Raw genomic sequence first — 23,456 nt, forward strand, 5'->3', positions numbered from 1 at the left:
GCTGTTCAGAACAGGTACTGCAGTGTGAAAAGAACATTGGAAAATGTGACAAGAGCACTAGCATTATAATCAGGAAAACTAATCAAGATTTGCCACATCTGAATACACCCAGAGAAAACACCAGTCTGGAGAGGCCAGAAGGCCCTCTCTCTCTTTTCTCTTTTAAGGATTGAATCAACTAGGGGGGGAATCTTATGTGAGAAAACAGGCACTCCCAGTATCTTCTCCCTCCCACCCCACCTCCCCCAAAATAATTCAGTTGTATGGCTTGGCTTGCTTAAGGTTTTAGTTTCCTGCACTGAGAAAGACAGAAAAACGACGTGTCTGAACACGTTCAATCTATGTGCTTTAACTAGTGAGTTGTTTGCAGTATGTGCATACCTAATCACAATGAGAGCATGTGGGATCATTCATAGCGCTTGCCAAAAAGAACCCTTGTTGGGTGTCTATAGATAAGGGTGTGTACTGACTGCCTTTATGTGGCCCTACCAGGGGGAAAGGCAAGATATAAATAAATATAGCAATAGCAGTCATGTGTGTTTGCCTCCACGCATTCAGAATATTAGCACAGGTTAAGTAAACTATCTGTTGTTAGAAACAGATTGGCTTTTATTGATTTGAAAGTGAAGGAAAACCCTTACAATCTTGGTCTCTCTCTGGGCATGTCCCATTGGGGTCTTACAATTGTAAATGGGTTGTTAAAATATCAAAAACAGGTTGCTGGCAGCAGGACTTTTGTTTTCCTTCATGGAATTTCCCCCCCCCCAAAAAAAAAAACAACCCAGTAAATTAAGATTAAATTTGGGGAAGGTGGTTGATGCCAACAATGCTAAATGGCTTGGGTCCAAGTTATGTGAAAGATCGTATCTCCCTAGATGAATCTGCCCAGGTGCTAGAATCCTCTGATGAGCACCTTGTCTCATTCCCATCAACATCAGAAGCCAGGCAAGAAAAAGCCTCTTCTGTGGCTGCTCCCATGTGCTTGAATTCCCTCCCCAAAAAAGGTCCAACTCCCTCTCTGTTATCCTTCTGCTGGCAGGTTAAGACCTTCCTCTTCAGAAAGGCCTTTGAAAACTAAGGTGCAGATGATGCTGATCACTGGATTACTGTCAGGGCCAGGACCAGCCCAACCATGCGGCAAAGTGAGGGGACTGCCTCAGGCAGCAGAATCCACAGGGGCAGCAGGTTCCAAGGCAGATCTTTATAAGGTTGGACGCTCTCTCCTCAGAGTGCAATAAACACCCCCTGCATCTGGATCAGGCCAGGGGCCTGCCGAGTTCAGTCAACCAGGCACCCCAACCGGAAATAGGGACCTGAGTGCAACAACAGCACTCTGCCCGCCTGCGATTCCCAGCATCCTGATCCTACATGCATTTGTGGATGTGGAACACAGCCGTAGTGGTACCTCGGGTTAAGTACTTAATTCGTTCCGGAGGCCTGTTCTTAACCCGAAGCACCACTTTAGCTAATGGGGCCTCCTGCTGCCGCCGCGCCGCCGGAGCACAATTTCTGTTCTCATCCTGAAGCAAAGTTCTTAACCCGAGGTACTATTTCTGGGTTAGCGGAGTCTGTAACCTGAAGCGTCTGTAACCCGAGGTACCACTGTACTAGCCACTGTTAGCCTTATCCCCCAATGGAGTCACCACATCCTCTTCTAAAGCCATCTAAGTTGGTGGCCGTGGCCCCACTCCCCACCTTTCTCTCCCTTGCCCTGCCTGCAGCCCTCCTGCCCTCCCCAACCTCCCCTCTGCTGCCTGTTCTGCAAATAGCTCCCCTCCTCACCCTAACCCACGGAGAGCCACAAGAGAGGCGCATCGTCCTCGCTTGCTTGCCTGCCTGCCTAATCTGGGCTCCCAGCCTCAGCGAGTGATCTGCATTGAGAATCGCTCTGCGATTCCCTCTCTCCTCGCTCTCTCTTTTTTGCAGAGAGATGCAGCTGGTGCAACAACAGAAGATGCCAGACCTCCTTGCTCGCTCCTGCGGTTGCTAAAGGGGTGGGGTGGGGTGCAGAGGGGCATCGCGTAGGTAGCAATCTCTACAGGGAAGAGAGGGGCGCAGCAGGTTCTGCAGAGGAGGAGGGGCTCGCTCTCCCGTGGACCATCCTGCACATCTGCCCCCTCCCTCTCCAGGTCTCGTGCATCCGAGGGGCGTTTGCAGCTGGCTCCAGCCCTCTCCTCCCTTCCAGGTGCAAGGCTCATGCAGCGGCTAAGGTAAGCGGCGGTGGGTGGGTGATAATGATGGGCGAGCGGGAGGGGGGACTGGGGAATTTCCGGCATGCAAGGTCTAATGGGGGGTATGAAGGGAAAACAAACAAAAAAAAAGAGGTAATGTCCTCTTTGCACCTTTTCTAATTGCATCTCTCTCCACCACCACCACCCCAAGGAAAATTCCCTTTTCCGTTGCTTCCTGCTTCTCATGCTGAATTGCATACTTTCCGTTTTTCCATCTCCCTTTTCGACACTTGATCTCTCCGATGCAAAGCCTCCTCCCTCTCCCCTAATCCGATTTGCACGCGGAACCTGTTGAGGATCACTCTGGTGTTTGCATTCCGCTGGAATTGAGTTTCACTCTCTTTTTTTAATATAGTCAGTTTTTTTGCAGTGATATGAACAGATGTGTCTGGGACTAGGTCCCGTTGAATGCAATAGGACTTGACTTCTGAGTAGGCATAGGATTGCGCAGTTAGCTGGACATCTTCCTTGTTGGAGCTGATCCACACTTACCTTTTGCCTCGCTCTCTCCAGGCACAGATCCGTGCTTTAAAACTCCGTATCCCAGCCCCCCCTCTTTTTTTGCTCCCATTCCTTGCTCCTAAGGAAATGTCAGCACAGCGATTCGAATTGAAGCGCAATTCCTGTTGAAAATATCTTTTTCCCTATTTCCCCCTGCCCTCTGCCATTTCCAAATTTAGTCATGCTGGAGCCTGCATGCAAACTAATACAACTCTCTTTTCCTAAGAAAAGAGAAGAAAAAGACAGGTATTCCTCCCTTTCCCCCACCCGCTCAGATATCTTCCTTGATCTTCCACTCTCTATTCCCGCCACCTAAATTGACACTGCCTGTGTTCCTATACTAAATGCATCTCTCTCACATACCTCTCAAATCTTCCATCCTACTCCTATTTCCAAACAAACCTGCCCCATTGACACTGATGACATTTTACTGCAGGCATGTATTTTAGGGCACATTAGACATGCATTACTCCACTGCCATTTTCCATGTGCCGGGTACCAAATGAGTCCTGAGTGACTGTGCAATCACCGATTTAGAATTCAAAACAGATTCCCCTCTGGATTTGCCCTTTGGGGGTGGGAAGGGGGATCTCACAAGTGGTGTTTAAAAACAAAAACATGTTGCCATTGATTCATCTGCAATAACATAATACCTATTTGTACAATATTAAGTCCTCCTCCCGAAGTATTATTCCCCATTCCCTCTTTAATACTTGCTTGCTACGCTGCAAGTGTAAGATTTAGCAGCATTGGGGGAAATTGCTCTCAGCTTCCAAACCAGAGGTATTCCAGAGGTTGTTGAAGTCCCACTCCCTCCAGTCAGCATGGCCATGGTCAGGGCTGATGGGCACTGTAGTCCAACCACATTTGGAGGGCCCCAAATTGGGGAGGGCAGACATTCTAAAACTTGCAGGCCTGTGCAACTTACTCATCAAACTCAATAGTATAAAGGTAAAGGGACCCCTGACCATTAGGTCCAGTTGTGACCGACTCTGGGGTTGCAGCACTCATCTCGCTTTATTGGCCGAGGGAGCCGGCGTACAGCTTCCGGGTCATGTGGCCAGCATGACTAAGCCGCTTCTGGCGAACCAGAGCAGCACACGGAAATGCCGTTTACCTTCCCACCAGAGCAGTACCTATTTATCTACTTGCACTTTGACGTGCTTTCGAACTGCTAGGTTGGCAGGAGCTGGGACTGAGCAATGGGAGCTCACCCCATCGCGGGGATTCAAACCACCAACCTTCTGATCAGCAAGTCCTAGGCTCTGTGGTTTAACCCACAGCGCCACCTGCGTCCCTTCTCAATAGTATAGGGCAGTATATAAATTCAATTAATAATAATAATAATAGGATTGTCTTGCAATTCAACATGCACATGGCTGCAGTTGCAAAGACTGGTCCATAGGATTCAACTCCTAGGGGTCTTCAGCCCCTCAAATAAAATATTTGAGGGGGCCGCCCCCACAAAGTTGATGGCCATTGCCGTTCAAATGGTCTGTGTGCACCACATCATGTGATTATGTGGGACTGGGCTTACCTTCCCCCCCAAAAAAAATATTTTATTCAAGTTGACACCCCTTGAATGGAACAGCTGCCCCAGCAGGAAAGACTTGCCCCCCCCTCACAAATTCACAGTGGGCTCCCCTTATAGCAGGGATAGGGTATCTTCTGGCCCTTCAGGTGTTGTGGGACTCCAACTCCCATCAACCCCACCAAGCATAGCCTCTGGTCAAGGATGATGTTGCAGTCCAGCAACATCTGGTGAGCCACCTCTGCTCCATTGGGACAAACCACAATGTCACAGCCGTGGGGCAAGCATTTGAATTCTCTGGGCCTCTTAACCAGACAAGATGTTGCGCAAAGCAGGGAGAGATTGGGATGAAAGTGAGGGGGGCAAATCTAGAAATTAGGTTGGTGTTGTAGCCATGAGGTTAGCTTGGAGACTTGGGGGGGGGGGCGTGCAGGATGGAAAAGGCCTTCCCAGGTGCAACAGAATTGTAGAGTTGGAAGGGACCCTGTTTAAAAACTTCCAAGGAAGGACTGTCCACAACCTCACAAGGAAGACCTTTCCACTGTTCAACAGCTCTTACTGTCAGAAAGTTTTTCTGTATGCTTAGTCAGAATCTCCTTTCTTGTAACTTGAAGCCATTGGTTCAAGTCCTACCCTCCAGAGCAGAAGAAAACAAGTTTCTTTCTTCTTCCATGTGACCACTTTCCCCGAAGTCAAACTAGTGGCGAAGAAGGGGAAAGATATATTGAGGGATCAGGTTAAATGTCCACCTAGCCTAGCCATCTGCTTCCAACAGAGGACAGCTGTGTGCCTCTGATGCAGCCTAGAATGGCATTAGCCTGTTTTGCTGTTGCATCACATTGTTGACTTATGTTAAGCTTGTGGTGCACTGTGACCCAAAGATCCTTTTACATGTGCTGCTAGTTAGGCAGATGTCCCCTATCTTATATTTGTGCATCTGGTTCTTCTGGCTTAAGTGCAGAACCTTACATTTGTCACTAATAAAATTCATTTTGTTAGCTTAGGCCCAGTTCTCCAATCCCTTAAGGTCATTTTGAATTATGATTCTGTCTTCTGCGGCATTGGTTATCCTTCTCAGTTTGGTTTCATCTGCAAATTTAATGAGCATCCCCTCAATTCCTTCATCCAAGTCATTCATAAAGACGTTGAACAACAATGGGCCCAGGAGAGAACCCTGAGGCACCCCACTGGTCACTTTTTCCCAGGATAACACGGAACCATTAATGAATACTGTACTCTTTGGGGCACCTGGTGTCATCCAGATGTTTTCTGACTGAGACTCAGCCAATTTGGCCAATGGTCAGAGATGATGGGGACTGTAGTCCAGGGTTTCCCAAACTTGGGATTCCAGCTGTTTTTTGGACTACAACTCCCATCATCCATCACTAGCAGGACCAGTGGTCAGGGATGATGGGAATTATAGTCCAAAACAGCTAGCAACTCAAGTTTTGGAAATCCTGACTGCAGTCTTAACAACATTTGGAGAGCCACAGGTTAGCTGCCCCTGCAGGAAAGACTTGCCCCCCCAAAAAAAAAAAGCTTTCACATTAAAAGAAGCAGCAACATATAAAAATATATAGAAATGTGTACATTTACAAATGGCACTGGGCAGGAGGCAGAATACAGTTACTGTCAGGTTCATTGTTCCTGATTTATATGACTAATTGTAGGGGGGGTTAAATGCAGTGCAAAGTTAAACAGCATGATGGACAGTCCCAGGTGGTGGAAGGGTGGAAATCAGATGAGTAAAGCTCAATTTCCTAGACAGTTATTAACTGATAAATGCATGCTAGCTGCCCACTGGTTGCAGGAAGTCCAGATGTCAAATAGGGTTGCCAACTTATGGAGGGCAGGCAGCCTGATGTGCTTTTCTGCCATTAATGGCAACCTGATGAGCAGAAGCAAGCAGCTCTTTACAAATATGTGCAGATCAAGCAGCTTGTAAGAGCAAAGCAGTAAGGATAGTATAAGATGGATAGCTCAGTTGGTAAGAGCATGGTGCTGATAATGCCAAGGTTGCAGGTTTGATCCCTGTATGGGACAACTGCATATTCCTGCATTGCAAGGGGGTTGGACTAGATGATCGTTGGGGTCCCTTCCAACTCTACAATTGTATAATTCTATGGGCCACAACCAAAGATCCACCTAGAGCAGCTTTCCATTCTGTTGTCCTCCATTCAAAACATCTGGAGGGCACCAGATTGAAGCTCATAAACAACACATGGAGGTGAAGAATGAACACATTAACTACCTCCTGCACCTGGTACTTAAAGATATATTGCACCTATCTATGGAGGTTCAGTGTAGCTGTCACAGGTAATTGGAGCTGATACAACCATCACACAATCTATCGTGTCAGATGTTAGTGGCATTTAATAAGAATTTATAGTGAGACATTTAATAAGGAGTCACAGTGGCAGTGATCTCCCCCCTCCTTTTATAGCAATATTTATTAGTTTCTTAAATAAATCTGCATTATTTTGTGCTTGCAAAGGCGTGTGTCTGGTAGAGTATGATGTTCTTGCTTGTGTTACTCAGGCAAGAGATGAAAGTTTGGTGTTGTTTAGATGTGATTCTTGATTGCTGCCTGTAGGAGTAATTGCATTGCAATTGCTTCGAGGTGGAATCAATTTCCCCAAATTGAGATTTTAATGGGAAGCTCACAAACTGCTGTTATGTCATGTGGTTTAAGGAGGCTTAGGGTTGCATTTATTCAAGGCGCAGGTCTTTTCCTTGCCCCCAACCCCCACCCCCGCAAGCAGACCAGGGAGAGCAGTGCCATCTACTGGGAACCAATGAACCTCAAACTGTATTTAAGCTTAAGAAGAAAGCAACCACTTGTAATTTTAAAACAACGAACAAGCCACATAATTGATTTGACTTCTCTTCAAATGTAGTCAACATGCTGGGGCTTTTTTTGTGGGGTGAGGACTGTGTTTGACCAGAAGTCACATCAACTCTTTGTTCAGAAAAAAATACAGACAAACCAGTGTCTGATGGGGACCTGGGAAACCTGGGTTCAAATCCCCAGCCAGCCATGAAACTCACTGGGTGACCATTGGCCAATCACTGTTTCTTAGCCTAACCTACCTCACAGGGTTGTTGTGAGGATAAAATTGAAGACCATGTATGTTTCCTTACTTTGCATTGAATGAATTAGCCAGTGGTGGTGCTTATCTCTACACCATGAAAAAGTTCGCTGGTTGATTTCAGCAAATCAAAGCTGATGCTAAAGGCATGGGAGCAGGCCAGGCTGCATTTTTTCTAGTCAGTTGAGAACCATAAATTTTATTTTGTGAACCGCCCTGAGATCTTTTGATGCAGATCAAATAAATAAATAAGAATTTTGAACGAGAGTTCCTACTTCCAGACCTCGTTGCCTCAACACCCAGATCCTAAATACACTTTGGTTGTAGTGTCAAGCTCTGCGTGTCTTAATGGAGCATGCAGACCTTTGAGTTGCCATTTAAAATCCTTGGAGGAGGAGAAGAGTTTGGATTGATATCCCGCTTTATCACTACTCTAAGGAGTCTCAAAGCACACTGAATGTTTGTCCCATGAAATTATCCTGCCTTTCCTCTTTGTGAGAGAGCTTTTGCCATTTTTCTGGGGGAGTTTTGGGAAACCCCAAAACTGGAATCTGACCATTTGGCCCTGGAGAGCAGTGTTCATTTCTCATCATTCCACCCATATGATTGATTCTGTAAGAAGAGGCTTTTTCAACTGCCACGCTTTAAATCTTTGGGTTTTCTGGGTTGTTTTACAGCTCAAAAATCCTCCAGGTTTGTAACACAGTGGGATACATTTTCTTCATAGCCTCCCTTTCCGGTTCCACGCACCAATGATGCCCAGTTGTTTATTAGAGGTTTGCTGAGATGTGAAATGTGTGCAAAGGGGAGGGTATTGTTTAGGACTGGCTCTGAGGGGGGAATGGTAGAGAGGGGGGGTGCACGGCAGACTGCTCCCTACAGAGAACAAAATATACAGAGGGAGAATCCCAGCCAACCCTCTGATGAACGGTTTAGAATAAAGCCTGCGATGTGTGAAGTTTATATCTCGTTTTGTAACGGCGGGTCTCCTGCAGAAGGCAAGTGCAGTGCCCGCCGCCAAGCTGTGTTGACAAGGAAAGCTTTGTTCTGTTGCAAATATCTCTCTGCCCTGTCAGGGAGGAGGTTGGTGAAGGGGCCACTGTCCCTCGGCTACTGGCCAGGACGGCATGCTCTGCCTCTACGATCAGCATAACATTTGCTTGGGAGTAGCAGGAGGGGAGAGTTGCTGTTGCTTGCTGTTGTCCTGCTTGCAGACTTCCCAAAGGCATTGCTGGACTAGATCGGCCTCGATCCAGCAGGCTCTCCTCCTGCCCTTTTGTGTGTGGTTGGGTCTTGCTGAGGAGGTGTGGGCAAGGAAAGGCTTAAGATCATAAAAGGAGCCTGTTATGTACTGAGCTGAATAGGATCCAAATTGCAGCAGTCTGATTGGTCCTAGAACAATAGGATTCAGAATGCAGCAGTCTGATTGGTCCTCAGGAGCCACCCAATCCAACTCCGGGTGGAAGTGAATCCGCAACCTGATTGGCCTACAGGAGAAACCCGGAATTAGCCAATCACGTGGGGCCCATTGTGTAAATAATGTATATAAAGCAGACAGTTTGGGGAAACATCCCCATTCCTCATTACTATGAGCTGAATAAAGAGCATGAAATCCACACTCGACTCTGAGTATATTTCAGAGCACTAATGGATCAGGCCAATGGTCCATCTAACCCAAAGCTGGGTTTCCAGCTGATTTTGGACTACAGTTCCCACCAACCCTGACCACTGGTCCTGCTAGCTAGGGATGATGGGAGTCGTAGTCCAACAACAGCTGGAGACCCAAGTTTGATGTAGCCAAACATGGTGTCCTTGCAGTGGCCAGTCAGGTAGAAGCCTATGGGAAGCTCCAAGCAGAGCCTGAGAGCAACAGCAAGTCTCCCCCTGGCGATTCCCACCAACTGATATTCAGAGGCATGCTGCCTTCAACCACACAGGGTTATGGCCTAGCCATCGTGGCTAGTAGCCACTGGCAGCCTTATCCTCCATGAGCTTGTCTAACCCTCTTTGTAAAGGCATTGTTGCCCCAAGAGTTGCCAGTCTGTATATTGTGCCACGTTAAAAGGTAAAGGTAAAGGGACCCCTGACCGTTAAGTCCAGTCGCCGATGACTCTGGGTTTGCTGTGCTCATCTCGCTCTAGTGGCCGAGGGAGATGGTGTTTTGTCCGTGAACAGCTTCTGGGTCATGTGGCCAGCATGACTAGCTGCTTCTGGTGAACCAGAGCAGTGCACGGAAATGCCATTTACCTTCCCACTGGAGTGGTACCTATTGATCTGCTTGCACTTTGACGTGTTTTCGAACTGCTAGTTGGGCAGGAGCAGGGAACCAACAACGGGAGCTCACCCTGTCATGGTGATTCCAACTGCTGACCTTCTGATTGGCAAACCCTAGGTTCTGTGGTTTAGACCACAGCGCCGCCGCCCCCCCCCCCCCGCATCTGTGCCACATTAATACCACTCAATTACTGTGATTTTAAAAAGCATGGCAATACTTGGCATGGCAATACATGGCAAAACAGTAGGGAAGGCTATGGTTGGGTGACCTGGATCAGCCAGCTTGGCTTGCTATCCAGGCACAGGCTGTTGATGGACAACTGCACAGCCCCCTTCACTCTTCATTATTCCTTATCTGTAAACTGGACTTGGACAGACAACGCCTTCAGATAGAGGACTGTCCTCTGACAGCCTTTCAAACAGAGGACTTCCCTTTGTAAAACAAGCCACACAGGCCCCCTGGCTGTTAATGGCACCTTGAACCTTGCATTTGTTTTCCAACACAAGGATGATAAAAGTAAGGCGTCGGTGACAAAACTTTCTTCTGCCCCATTTTTAATGGCATTAGGCTGTTATGATCCACCCAGTTGAGGCAATGCACCCTCCCGAATATCCAGTGCTGAGAATAAACTCCTAGAGATGACTGACACTTCCAATGCCCTGCCTTAAGAGTTTCTCAGAGGAACACAGCTGTCCTCTGTTGGAAGCAGAGGACTGGATGGACATTTAGACTGATCCCCCAATATCTCTTTTCCCCATGTTGACATATTAACATCAGTGGCGTAGTGTGGGGGGTGCAGGGGGGGGCCGGCTGCACCGGGCGCAACATCTGGGGGTTAGGGGGCGCAAATCCATGGATTAGGGGGCGCAAATTACGTGTCTTGCCCCGGGTGCTGACAACCCACGCTACGCCACTGATTAACATGTCCCCTTTCAGCAACTAGTTTGACTGAAGCAGACTTCTGGGGAAAGCAGACTTCTGGCAAATCTTGCAGCCACCTCCTCCCTCTTGGTCCTAGGTGTGTGTGCTGGCAATGCTGATGAAACCAAACAGCCATGGCTAGATTTGGCTCGGAGGCCTCTGCACAGGAACCTAGGAAGCTGCCTTCTACTCAGCCCAGCTCTTGGGGAAACCTTTGACCCTCCAGATGTCATCAAACTACAACTCCCCATCACCCCTGAGCATTAGCCATGCTTGCTAGAGCTGATGGGAGTTGTAGTTTAGCAATACCTGTAGGGCCAAAGGTTTCCCCACTGGTGACTTAGTCCAGCTAGGTCAATGCCATCTACAGTGACTGGCAGCTGCTCTCCAGAGCTTCAGGCTGGGGGCATTCCTAGGACTACCTGGAGATGCCAGGGATGGAATCTGGGACCTTCGGCATGCAAAGCAGATGCTCTCTCCATCTGCTGCAACCCTGTGCCAATTAATCTGCCTTGGACTGAATCAGACCATTGGTCTATCTAGCTCAGTACTGCCTGCACAGACTGGCAGCAGATCTCCAGCCACTCGCAGCCCTACCCAGATAGACGCTGGGGATCCAACCTGAAACCTTCTCCATGCAAAGCAGATGCTCTACCCCTGCTGCGCCACAGCCCTTCCCCAGAGCTGCCCTCCTTCTCCTCTTGCTTCCTTTGGAAGGGGTGTTGGAGAGAGAGGCGGGGGGGGGGGGAAGAGAGCCTTCTCTGTCTCTAGATGGAGTGCTGGAATCCAGCTGTAACACATCTCTCCTCTCTCCCAACCCCCCTTCTTCACGTTGGCTCTGTAACCGGATACGTGCCTTGACTACGCGGGCGGGACCAGGCCTCTGAGTGGCCAGGCCCTGCCAGCAAGGAGCAAGACTTTACGCATTGGAAGGGAGCGCGCGGTGATTGATGGCTGGGGCTGTTTTCCAGGGAGAACGAGGCGGGTGGAATTCGGTGCGCGCTGCTCACTTCTTGCCCGGAGCTCCCCGCTCAGAGCCAGGCTCCGGTTTCCCCCTCCCCTCTGTGTCCTGCTGGTGCTGGTGTTTTATTTTTTATTTTCCCCTCCATGCCTCCTCTCCTGTTCAGTTGAGTTCTTTCCCCGCTCCTCCCTCCTTCTTACCTTTCTCTTTCTTTTTCCCTCTCTCCTTTTGCAAACCAAAACTCTTCTTCTAGGGAGAGGCTAGTGGTTAGAGCTGAAGCTGGATGGATGGGTATGGGGAAAGGGGCAAGCGGCCAAGCCCTTGGACTGATCCAGACCCTCTTTCTCTCTCTCTGCGTCTTCCCAACAGGTAAGGAGCACCAGCTCCCCCGCTTTTTTTCTGTTTTGCTTTAAAAAAAATAATCTTTGTGTGTGGGGGGGACCAGCCTTCCAATAACTGCCTTTTCGGTTTCTCTCCCACCCTCCCTCAAGCCCCCAATCTGTGGGCCTCCCATTTGCTCTCATTTCACAGCACTTAGCCACATGTTGGAAAACCTGGTGGTGTTCAGGCACCCAGCCTGAATCGATCAGAGGCACACCAGACCCACCTCTTCGCAAATTTCTTTCGCTTCGCATCGGTTAGCCTAGAGACTTTTGTCCGCCTCATCAAGATGCCTTTTTTGCTCAGCATAACTGAGAGGGCAGATGGATCAGGGTGGTTTGCAGCGGGGCTTCAGAGCTAACAAAAGGCACCGAGAAAGTTTCCCCGTCCCATAGGTTCTCCGTCCCCAGAGCATTTTACTTGTGTGCCCATGTGAGAATTGCGCGTCTCTGCGACGGAGAAGCAGAAGGGGATCCCTGACTACTACCTTACTCTTCCGTTAAAGGCTTTAGCGATGGCTGTGAGATCGAGAGAAAGCATTTGTACTCTTCCTCATAAGTGAAAGATCAAAAAAACACACCATTTGGCACCTTGTTTCTTATGTTTGTTTGTTTTGCAAATGTTGACTTATAGACTTTTAAGAGCCAAGGGGGATGGTGAGAAGGATATTTTCAGGTGATTTTTGTTGGGAAAGTTCTTGAACCAAATGTTTACATGTGCATGTCTGGAATATATGTGTGTACCTAAATTTGATGGTGTTGCTCAGCTGTGTTATACCTGTGATGTAGAATAAACCAGATCCAAGACTGGGGTCCAAGATAGGCAAGGAATGAACCTCTTGACACATTTTTCTTCCTCTCTTTCTTTCTGGGACATGTTGGCAGATGCATTGATCTTGCTCAAACCTGCCACTTGTTGCTAAGTTGGAAACCTTTGCTGAATGCAAATATCTACTCAATATTTCAAAGCAAGAAAAAAAAGAGGGGGGTGCCTGCTGTGAGGGGGATACACTGGCAGGTTTTTTATCGCCTCTTTATTATTATTATTGACCTGTAGCCTTCCTTATTTGCTGTTGCAAATTTGCTTGTTTTCTCTAGTAGCCAGAGTTAAGCTTTTCTCTGCTAACATTTGGGTCTACCTCCTTCGCTCCCCTCCTCTCCATCGGTGTCCCCCCCCCCTTTAATCCCATGGTTTGTTTTTACGGTGTCAGAAAAAGGAGCGGGTTTTCAGAATCACAGCTGAAAACGCCATCTGTTTCCAATGAATCCCCCCATTGGCTTTTCCACCGTGTTTCTGCCGGATTCTTGCTTGCAAATTCCTTCAAGCTATGAAGGCTTGTTTTTGTTGGGGGAGGGGAAAGTAACTTCACACAGGGAGAGTTGTTCCCTTCCAAAAACTCTCCAGTTTCTTTACCTCGAAGGTCCCCCCCCTTTCGTTGAGGCAAGTGGTAGGGGGCGCAGAGAGCAGAAGGAATTATTAATTGCTCTAGGGCTTGGAGCTCCTGATATAACTGCCATTTGTGCGTATATTGATTTATTGCAAAACTCTTCTTTGCAAAGTGTGAAATGATTGGATTGGGGGGGAGGGAAGTATCCTTTAAAACACACACACACACAAGCAACACCCTGACTATTTGGTGTTTGTCTTGGTTGATCATGTAGCAAAAAAATCTCTCCTCTCTCTCCCCCCCCCACTTCAAATCCATTCCAAGCCTTCACACATTGAAGCAATTCCGATGAAATGCTTTGGAAAAACTCGAGAGAGCTCCGTTCCGCAGCCTTGAAATTGCCTTTCCAAGTGTGTGCACAAGCCAGCCCTCTCCTTCATGCAGATTTGCTGGGAAGGTGCTATCTGATCTGAGATATTATTGAATTCTTTCCCCGAGAAACGTGCTGGAGCCGGAGATCACCTTGCAAGAAGGAACTTGATCTTCGATCTGGGATGTGCAGCAGATTGTGTGCGATTCGTTATTATTCACCCCTGCGGCAATTAAGCTGTATTAATCACGATTGGCTCTGGGGCCTCCCTTTGTCAGTAGTCTGTGTTGGTTGGGAGTTGGGGTGGGAATGACTAGGGGGTTTGTGTTACCCTGCAAGGATGGTGTAGGATTTAGTTGTCTTGCTCCTACTGACTGACACATACACACAGCTTCTTAATAGTTGCACTGGCTTCAAAAGAGAATTAGCCAAATTCATGGAGGAAAAGGCTTCTAGCCATCATGGTTATGTTCTAACCATGGACTTGTCAATGGGGAGCATTGCTATTGCAGACTGAGTCCTTCTTGCAGTCTTCTCTTTGGGGTGTCTGGCTGGCCACTGTAAGAACAGGACTAGATGGGCTGCCCACCTGATCCAGCAGCCAGACTCTCCTTATATTCCTAGCTGGCAGAGTGTTGTGCTTGGCAGTGGTTGGTCTGGGTTCAAATCCTGCTTAGTTAGGCGTTCACTTAAGTGGCCAGGCTCCATTCCCAGCTTGGGCACGGTTGTTTAGTGAGGGAAGTTTTATGCAGGCCTTCCTTTTGGTAAAAACGGCCTCTGCTGTGCTTCCCTTCTCAGAAGATATAAAAGGAGAAAGGAAAGTGGGGAGTGTTGTTGGCCCAGTTCTGTCACATCTCTAAAAGGATGAGAGTGGAGAGCTGCCCCTGTTCTGCTCCTGCTTTGAGAGCACATCAGGAAGAAGAAAGCTTTTAAACACACACAGAGAGAGAGAGAGATTTTCTCGGTGACTCTAAAATCATTTCTCAAAGGAGTCTGTTGGGCACAACAAAGAATTGTAAACACTTTTGTGAGGCATTCATGCCATATATTTAAAGAGCTATGATAACACACCATGGCTTCTAATACGCCTCCAATAATTATGGGAGTTGTAGTTTGCTAAGGGTGCTGAGAGTTGTTAGAAAGTCGCTATTCCTCTCATAGAGCTACAATTAGTAGAGCAGTTTTTACAGGAATAGGGACCTCCTGACAACTCTCTGGACTCTTAAGCTACAGCTCCCAGAATTCTTTGAGGGAAGTGATGGTTGTTTAAAGTAGCACCACAATGTTTATAATGTATGTTGTGAATGTGGGCATACTTTTATTTTAAAAATTGTAAATTATAGCAAAAAAAGGGGAAACTTTTACATAAAAGAAATAACAAGAAAACAAAGTGCCAAAATCATATGTAATATAAGATCCAGCAGAAGACAAAACAATTACAGTGTTTTCCGTGCAAGTTGGCACTTCCTTAAACTAAGGAGTTTACATACAGACTTGCCAAATGGGAAAAAAATGAAGGAACGAAGAGCTAACATCATTATTTCCCTTCGTTCCCAATTAGTAGTCGTCCAACAGATATGTACCTGAACATATTTTCACAAAATCCACCCCTTGGAATAAGCAGGAGAGGCCATATGGCTACAGACTTCTTTATTGGTAGATAAAATAAAAAGTCATGTCCTATGACCAAAAAACCAAAACACCAGTCTCTTACAGCATATGCTCTAGCTACTTTCAACTTTTAGGTAGAGGTTTTCTAGAAGAGCAGTTTGCCAGACTTTTGAATACTGGTAATCGTAAGTTATCTGAATCAAATGTCTTCCAGGGTTTTGCCACTTAACCTCTTGCTGACGTTAACAGGTGTGAAATGGGTTCTTTATTCTTTAGGTCCCTGTCCACATCTATATGTGTGGTGTGAATGTGGCCATACTGAGCCCTTCTGCTTCCAAGTACTCTCCTGATGATTTGAGACTGCTGGGCTGAGGATGATGGGAGGGCAGCAGGTTGGGGGAGGCTGGTCCATAGAGTATCAGTGGTGGCCTTGATGGATCTGCAATCTGACTTGGCCAGCGCATGACGCACAGCCCTTACTTGTTGATTGATTTTTGTTGATTTATTTAAACATTTACAAATCACACTTTCCTGTACAATACCACAAGGCAGTTATGCAGACACAGTATTTCAATAAAAATGTCAGACGCTTCTGTGAGACCTGATTGGCGCAGACTCTCCAATTCGAAAGGCATGTTTGAATAATACAAATGACTCACAGATTGCATGGGAGTTATATTCCGGGCACTGTGCATAAAAGCCGAAATCACGTATAGCCGGAACAACACCAGAACTTCTATCCCGTCCCCCGCCCTGGTGCAACCATCCCTAGCTTTCCCATGCAAAGTGAAAAGCTTTTAAGCTTTCTGCTGTGTGTGTGTGTTTAATTTGTGTGATTTCAGCTGGCCGCCCACCAAATGCGTAAACCTGAAATTGTGCTTGTTAAATGCATGTAAGTTGTGAGTTACCTGTCTTTAGAAGATGTCTAAAAGCGAGCAGGGATGGCTCCTTCCAAACTTGTATTGGTAAGGAGTTCCACACAGCAGTACTTGCCACACTATAAATTGCAAGTGAACTACTGGGCCCAGTTCAAGATGTTAGTAGTGTCATAGAAAGTCCTATATAGTTTGGGATCCAAGTACCTAAAGGAGCACCTTCTTCAATATCAACCCTGTGATTGGCAGGTCATGTTGGTGATGCCGCCACTAGGGGCTGTTAAGTTGGCGCTGACCTGTGGCAGGGCCTTTTTGGTGGTGGTTCCCTGGTTGTGGAATGCTCTCCCTTCTAAGTTGCACCTGTCTCCATCATTAGTAACTTTCAGAAGGAATTTGAAAACGTTCCTGTTTATCCAAGTGGCTGAAGAATACCGTTCTTGGCAACCCTAAGATTGGATGAAAGAATGTTTTTAACTGGCTTCAGAATGTTTCAAATTGTAACTGCTCTTAGATGTTTTTAGTGGGTCATTGTTTTTGGAAGGTTTAAGCTGTTTTTGAAGGGTTTTGTTTATGAATCGTGTATCCGTTTGCCGTCCAGGGCTCCTTTGGGAGGAAGGGCAAGATACAAACCGAAGGAATAAGAAATAAAGAATTTACCACTGGAAGTGCCCCGTCAGTGGTGGAGGTGAAGGATAAGAAACCAGGCAATTATTAGGGTGCTTTGAGCCTGTGCTGTTTAGAGCTTTGTGAATTAACAAAAGAATATTAAGACTGGCCTGGCAGCAAAACTGCAACCCATGCAGCGTAAACCTTTTTGCAGGGACGTGATCCTGGGGAGGTCTTCATCCTTGAGTATGTGTGTGTGTGCATGTCACTGAGACTGGATTTACTGGCCTGGAGGACGGACAGGTTGTGGAGGAGAGGTGGCAGGAACCTGGAGAGCATCTGTTGCCTTGGATGAGCTGCGTGGGCAGGGTTTTGGGAAGGGAGACGTAGGAGCCAAAAACCACAGGAGGGTGCTGCAAAATTGGGGTTGTGGTACATGAAGGCGAGAGGCTGGAAGCGGGACTGAGGCCCTGGCGCAGCTTGCTTGGCTCGGAGGAGCTGGATTTGCTCTCACTCGTCAGCTTAATGAGCGCCGGGCCCTTGCTCCTTTCACTGGAACTCAGATTTGCTCGTAAAATAGTTTTAAAGGCTCTGCAACCTGCAATTGTCAAATATCGTAATTAAGAATGGAAATCCCGTAACAGTGCCATATTTAAAAAAAAATGATAATAAAAAAGAACAACCCAGCCTAGAGTAAATGTTAGCACAGCTTTGCATCCATTTCGAACAGAAAAGGACAGAAGAGAACTATAGACCATGGGTAGGCAAACTAAGGCCCGGGGGCCGGATGCGGCCCAATTGCCTTCTAAATCTAGCCCGCGGATGGTCCAGGAATCAGCATGTTTTTACATGAGTAGAATGTGCCCTTTTATTTGAAACACATCTCTGGGTTATTTGTGGGGCCTGCCTGGTGTTTTTACATGAGTAGAATGCGTGCTTTTAATTAAAAAGGATCTCTGGGTTATTTGTGGGGCATAGCAATTAGTTCATTCCCCATATATATATATATATATATATATATATATATATATATATAGTCCGCCCCCCCCCCAGTCTGAGGGACAGTGGACTGGCTCCCTGCCCTGCTGAAAAAGTTTGCTGACCCCTGCTAGACTCTCCTTGGCATCTCTGGGTAGGAATGGAAGAGACCCCTTGCATGATTCCTTGGCTGCTGCCAGTCAGTGTAGACAGTACTGAGCTAGATGGACCGATGATCTGACTCGGTAGAAGTCAGCTTCCTATGATCACATCCAGGAAGGTACTGTTCGTTTAACCAGTGCTTCCACAGGGCGTGTTGGTATCATTGCGATGGAATTGAATTCCAAGGCAGATGCATTTTCTTGGGTGATGCCACAGGGTTGTTAGCACATAAAATGCTAGTTGGCTATTCTTATAGAGCAGTGGCAAGCAACCTTTATGTGCCTGAGGGCCACATGCAGCAATGGTTGGGAAGTCAGGGGCCGCTTGCCAGAGGGCTACATAACTACGAAGGCTCATTCGCCTGTATGCATCCACATATACACACACATGTGATTGCAATGGGGAGGAAGTTGCGTGTGGGACTGACTCTCTCCTCACAACCACAAGCATGGGAGCTATACAGTGGTACCTCGGGTTACAGATGCTTCAGGTTACAGACGCTTCAGGTTACATAATAATAATAATAATAATAATAATAATAATAATAATAATAATTACAGACTCCCCTAACCCAGAAATAGTACCTCGGGTTAAGAACTTTGCTTCAGGATGAGAACAGAAATTGCACAGCAGCAGCAGGAGGCCCCATTAGCTAAAGTGGTGCTTCAGGTTAAGAAAGTTTCAGGTTAAGAACGGACCTCCAGAACAAATTAAGTTATTAACCCGAGGTACCACTGTATAGGGATGTAGGGAGTCAGACAATTGGTCCTTCTAGTTCAGCAGCTCTCCAGGGTTTCAAGCAAGGTTCTCTCCCAGCCCTCCCTGGAGATGGTGGGGATTGAACCTGGGACCTTCTGCTTCAAAGGCAGAAGCTCTACCACTGAGCTATGGCCCTTCCGTACTGCCAGGCAGTAAAATTTGATGGGGGTAATTTGGCAGTGGGGAGTGAACCTCAGGATTGCACAGGTGGAATATGCCAAAGGACCTCCCTACCTGTTCTGTCTCCTACTGTTTCTAGCCTTTTGGAAAGCTTGCAAGCCAGAGCAGGTAGCCAAAGGCTAGTGCCTCAAGTAACCGAGCTTCTATTTAACATTTGCTGCTAGTATTAATAGCGATAAGGGCTGCCATGCTGAATGAGATCAAAGGAAAAGGGACAGCTTTATATTCTTGCCTTGCAGGGGGGTTGGACTGCATGGTCCTCAGGGTCCCTTCCAACTCTACAATTCTATGATCCTGTCATACCTGATGCCCACTGTGGTTTCAAAACAGAAAAGCCTGGCAGATGACGGCTACAAAGTTGTGCATAAAGACAGCCATTATAGCCTCCCTTGTCCCTTGTTAACCGCTAGTTCACACACTTATAATTTATACCCCAAATTTCAAATTACAGTTATGCTCCCAGAACACCTAACAGAGCAGTAAGAAATAATAATAATAATTTATTGTTATTTAACAACAGCAACAATAAATATAAATAAATAAATAAATAAAATACAATGATGGTGGTGATTTATTCACTTTGTTACCCACCCTCTGCTGTAAGGTCCCAATGTGGGTTACAGCAATTTAAGATGCAATACTGAAGCAGTCTCTAAAGCAAGTTGTGGTTCACAATTAGTTCTTTATTCATGTGGTCCACGGTGTGTGTGTGTGTGTCTGTAAAAGCCACAATTAAAAAGCGTACAGTATCTAACACAGCACATAACAGTTGCTACAACAGGTAGACAAATCATTACGTGGTCCACCAAGATCCTCCGTGATTTTTGAGTGGTCCGTAGTTTGAGAGCCGCTGAGCTAAAACCAACCACAGTCCCAGGAACAGGGTGCATCGAAACTAACACTGCAATACAGCAATCCTGGTACAGTTGGATGCATTCTGACTTAACACAGCCAACGAAGAAAACTAAACTAAACTAAAGCAACAACAGCCCATTCAAATGGATGGCAAAATCAAATTGCTCTTAAGAGTTAAAAAAATAATTAAATGCTTACGTTAGCTTTTCTTATAAGCCTGGGAAAACGGAAGTGTTTTTTGCCTGGCTCCTCAGTTAGGTGTGGAGGAGCTTACATTTCTCAGCCTGAGGGCTGTATTGTCCTCTGGGGCAATCTTGGGGGGGGCACGTGCCAGCGGTGGGTGGGGCCACAAACATGAATCTTACCTTTGTACAGTAGGGCTATTTTCCACACATGCTCACACACCCCTCATCCGGGCAAGTGAGGGGCATTATCAGGGTTCAAGGGCGCATTCCAGTTCCTCACCACTGACCTAAAGTGATAGCAAGGAAGTCTCCTTGGGGAGAGCACTTCCAAGGCATAGAGTCACCAGAAAAAGGGTTCTGCTTTTGTCCCAGAGAAAAGGCTCCTTCTGGGCAGTGTGCTCTCTGATGTGGCATAAGGGTGCAAGGATATAGCGTAAGAAACCCAGGGCTGCCAGCAAAACGGGGGTCCTGGGTCAAGGTCCTCTACCCCAACAGATTATGCATGGTGAGGGCAAGGGGGAGTGTATACCGGTAAATAAATTCAGGGAGGAGAAAAGGAAGGACTTCATTACATTACTTATGGAAGTCACTGCCAGGAGTTTTGATGATGGCCTCTGGCTGAGATGACTTTGGTAGGGGATTCTCAAATGCAGGGAAAAGACTTGACCTATCAGTGACTATTAGTCAAACCTCCAGTTTCAGATGCAGTATACCCCTGGCAACCACATGGAAGAGGATCTTTGTCTTCATCTGTTTTTAGGCTTCGTAGAAGCACCCGAGCCCTCTTCAATGCATGCTGCTTGCGTGTGTTTATAACCCACATTTTCATAAAGGCACAGCAAAGTGGTAAGCAACATGCAGGATTATAATAAAATCAGTAAAACGTCAGTAAAACACCAGTGAGCACTGGTTAGTTGAAAAGAAAAGAAACAAAGCACTGTGAAGGCCTGTCTAAATAATACAGTTTTCAGAAGACATCTAAAAGAAGGCAGGGAGAAGCTGCTGAAGGTCTGCACAGGGCAGTGCTTGCCACAATAAAAACTCACTCCCAAGGTCAACCAAACCTCAGGGGCCTCATGGGGATCTCCAGAAGTTATCCTAGATATCCTACAATCGTAGAGTTCTAAGTGACCCTGAGATTCAAGTCCAATGTCCTGCAATTCAGGGATAAGCAGTTGTCCCATATGGGTATCAAACCTGCAACCTTGGCGTTATCAGCACCACGCTCTATCCAAGTGAGCTATCCAGTGCCCCATTGGAGAGTCTCGGTGATCAAGGTGGAGCTTGAAGGATCAGATGGTCTTTAAGGTGCTGTGGGCCCAAGTTGTTCAGGCCTTTGTGAATGAACCCAAGAACCGGCCTGGTAGCAAATAGGCAAGCAATGCAGCAGAGGGGTTACCAGCGCATGGAGCACTGTGGCCTGGCTTGTTGTGGTCCAGTGTGTTAAGCCAGCCTGCAAGGGGTGACTGGGTGGAGAAGCTCACTTGCTCTACCTCAGCAACCCCAGTTGCCATTCTCACTGTTCTCCGCCAATTGGAGAGTGGCAGTCTGAAGGTTGGAGCCTTCTCTGCCAGGGGAACGTGAACCTCCGCAGGTACAGGAGGCCAGCAGGCAGAGCTAGTGCGCTTGTTCCCAGAACTACAACTCTGCGCACCAGCAGAATGCCTCAGGAGTGAGGATGGCCCTGGGTGGCTGGGTAGATAGGTTTGCATTCAACTGCCAAATCACAACCTCAGTCCACATAAAACTGAAACGCAGCTATCCTTGGAAAAGTCTGCTTCTCTAAATGTTGCAATGCCACTTTCAAGCAAAAAAAGGGGGTGCAAAAAAGCACATGTTATGGGAAGGTGTACACGGGAGAATATGCATGTTTGTGAAAATAACGTGCATTATATTAGAGAATAGTAGAGTCTTAAAATCACAGAATCGTAGAGTTGGAAGGGATTGCATCTAGTCCAATTCCCTGCGATGCAGGAATCTTTTGCCCAACTAATGCACTGTAAAAATACACGATATTAGGGGCGACAAAATGTGTGCATTGGGAATGCAGAGGGGAAAGTATGCCTTTTCATTAAAAAAAAATGTTACAAACTGATGAAGAGGTGAACGGGAAAAATGAGAAAGCGAGAGAAACCAACATGGGCAGATTTTCCCCTCCCTACTAAGGAGGGCTTTGTGTGAGAACAGGACTCTGGGCGATGCTGGATGATCTGATCTGATCTGATCTGATGTAGTAACAGCTGCCTGGCTTGCTGTCCTCCTACTCACGGCTTCCCTGTCAGTGATAGCCACAGATAAGAACACGAGACAAGCCTTGCAGGATCAGACCAATGACCCACCTAGCTCAGCATCCTGTTCTCCCGCTAGCTGACCTGTGGTTAAGCCCACGGACAACCGCCCTCTGCCCACCTGGGATTCCCAGCAACCAGCATTCAGAGGCAATAACGTCTCCAACAGTGGAGGTAGAACGTAGCCAGCTTGACTAATAGGTGGTGTCAGGAGAGGAGGAGAAGGGAAGGGCTATGAGAGGAACAGGGGGACAGAGAGGGGACCCAGACATGGTCCTAGACGCAAGCTTTGGATGTGCACTTGAAAGGAAAACCATCTTTAAATCAAGGTTGTAAATCGCCAGTTGCTGATTCTATTTAAGAATCAGCTCTGAAGGTGTCCAGTTCTCCTCCTTTCTTGGTCACAGCATCTGGGCAGGTGTGATGATCGGCTAAAAACTGTGGCCTAGTAACTTGCGTAGGTTATTGGCGTCGATATTTGGCTGATGAATGCTGCTGATACATCATCTTTAACACGTGAAGCCCTCCTTAAAAGGGCACTTTTTCGCACCCCAACCTCTCCGCTTCCAGATGAGCTCCTGCTTAGACAGCTAGATCTTGCAGTAATACTTCAGCACTTCTGAAAGATGTTCCAGTGAGTTTCTAAGGGAGTGGGGACAGGAAGGGAGTTTTGCGGAGCGGGGACATCAGCAGAAACCCATTTCCCGCAAACGATTTGCCTCTTGATTTTGCTGAGAAGCCCAAGTTGTTGTGCTCTGCCAGACACCCATTTTTATTCTTCTTTTTTAATCTTCAGCTCTTGATCCTTTATACCCCACCCTTCACTGGAATCAACACCTCCGCCTGAGAATGCTGCAATGTTTTGGCAGTGATCTGTTGTATGCATTTGTTTTTGTTGAGAGTTATGTGCCTGGGGCTCTTTTCCTGTACTCCTTTGGGATTGCATGTGTGCAAGGCAGAGCAAACGTGTGTGTGTGTGTGTGTGTGTGTGTGCGCGCGCGCGCATTGAGTTGAGCTGAACAATCCAAAAGTATGAATTCCCACAATGAAGCATCTTCCTGCCAATAATTTCATGGTGGAGGCAAGCTGAAGCTTCTCGAAGTCCCTGGAGCTGGAGTGAAATATGCAGGTGTTATTTATATGCAAAATCCCCGCCATAATGCAAGATTGTTTACTGCAAGAATCCAATAGAATCTGCACTGTGTATCTACACATGGAGGCGCCCAGAGTAGAGAACAAGGTTTTTTAAAAAATATATATTTTAACTTGCATCCCACCTGATTTTCAGAAGAAACTCAAGGCATCTAACA

At 47.0% G+C, this 23,456-nt stretch overlaps 1 protein-coding gene across 1 annotated transcript in view; it reads left to right on the plus strand.

Annotated features, from left to right (window-relative positions):
• The first annotated feature begins 2,010 nt into the window (after positions 1–2,010).
• Positions 2,011–23,456, plus strand: part of RGMA (repulsive guidance molecule BMP co-receptor a) — a 34,791-nt gene continuing 13,345 nt past the window's right edge. The window contains exons 1-2 of the mRNA XM_082198665.1: positions 2,011–2,210; positions 11,763–11,878. Coding sequence (XP_082054791.1) covers positions 2,197–2,210; positions 11,763–11,878 — 130 coding nt within the window. The 5' untranslated portion in view covers positions 2,011–2,196. The remainder of the gene's footprint in view (positions 2,211–11,762; positions 11,879–23,456) is intronic.

Source organism: Podarcis vaucheri (genome assembly GCF_965113315.1).
Source record: "Podarcis vaucheri genome assembly, chromosome: 14".
In the NCBI taxonomy this organism is placed as follows: domain Eukaryota; kingdom Metazoa; phylum Chordata; class Lepidosauria; order Squamata; family Lacertidae; genus Podarcis; species Podarcis vaucheri.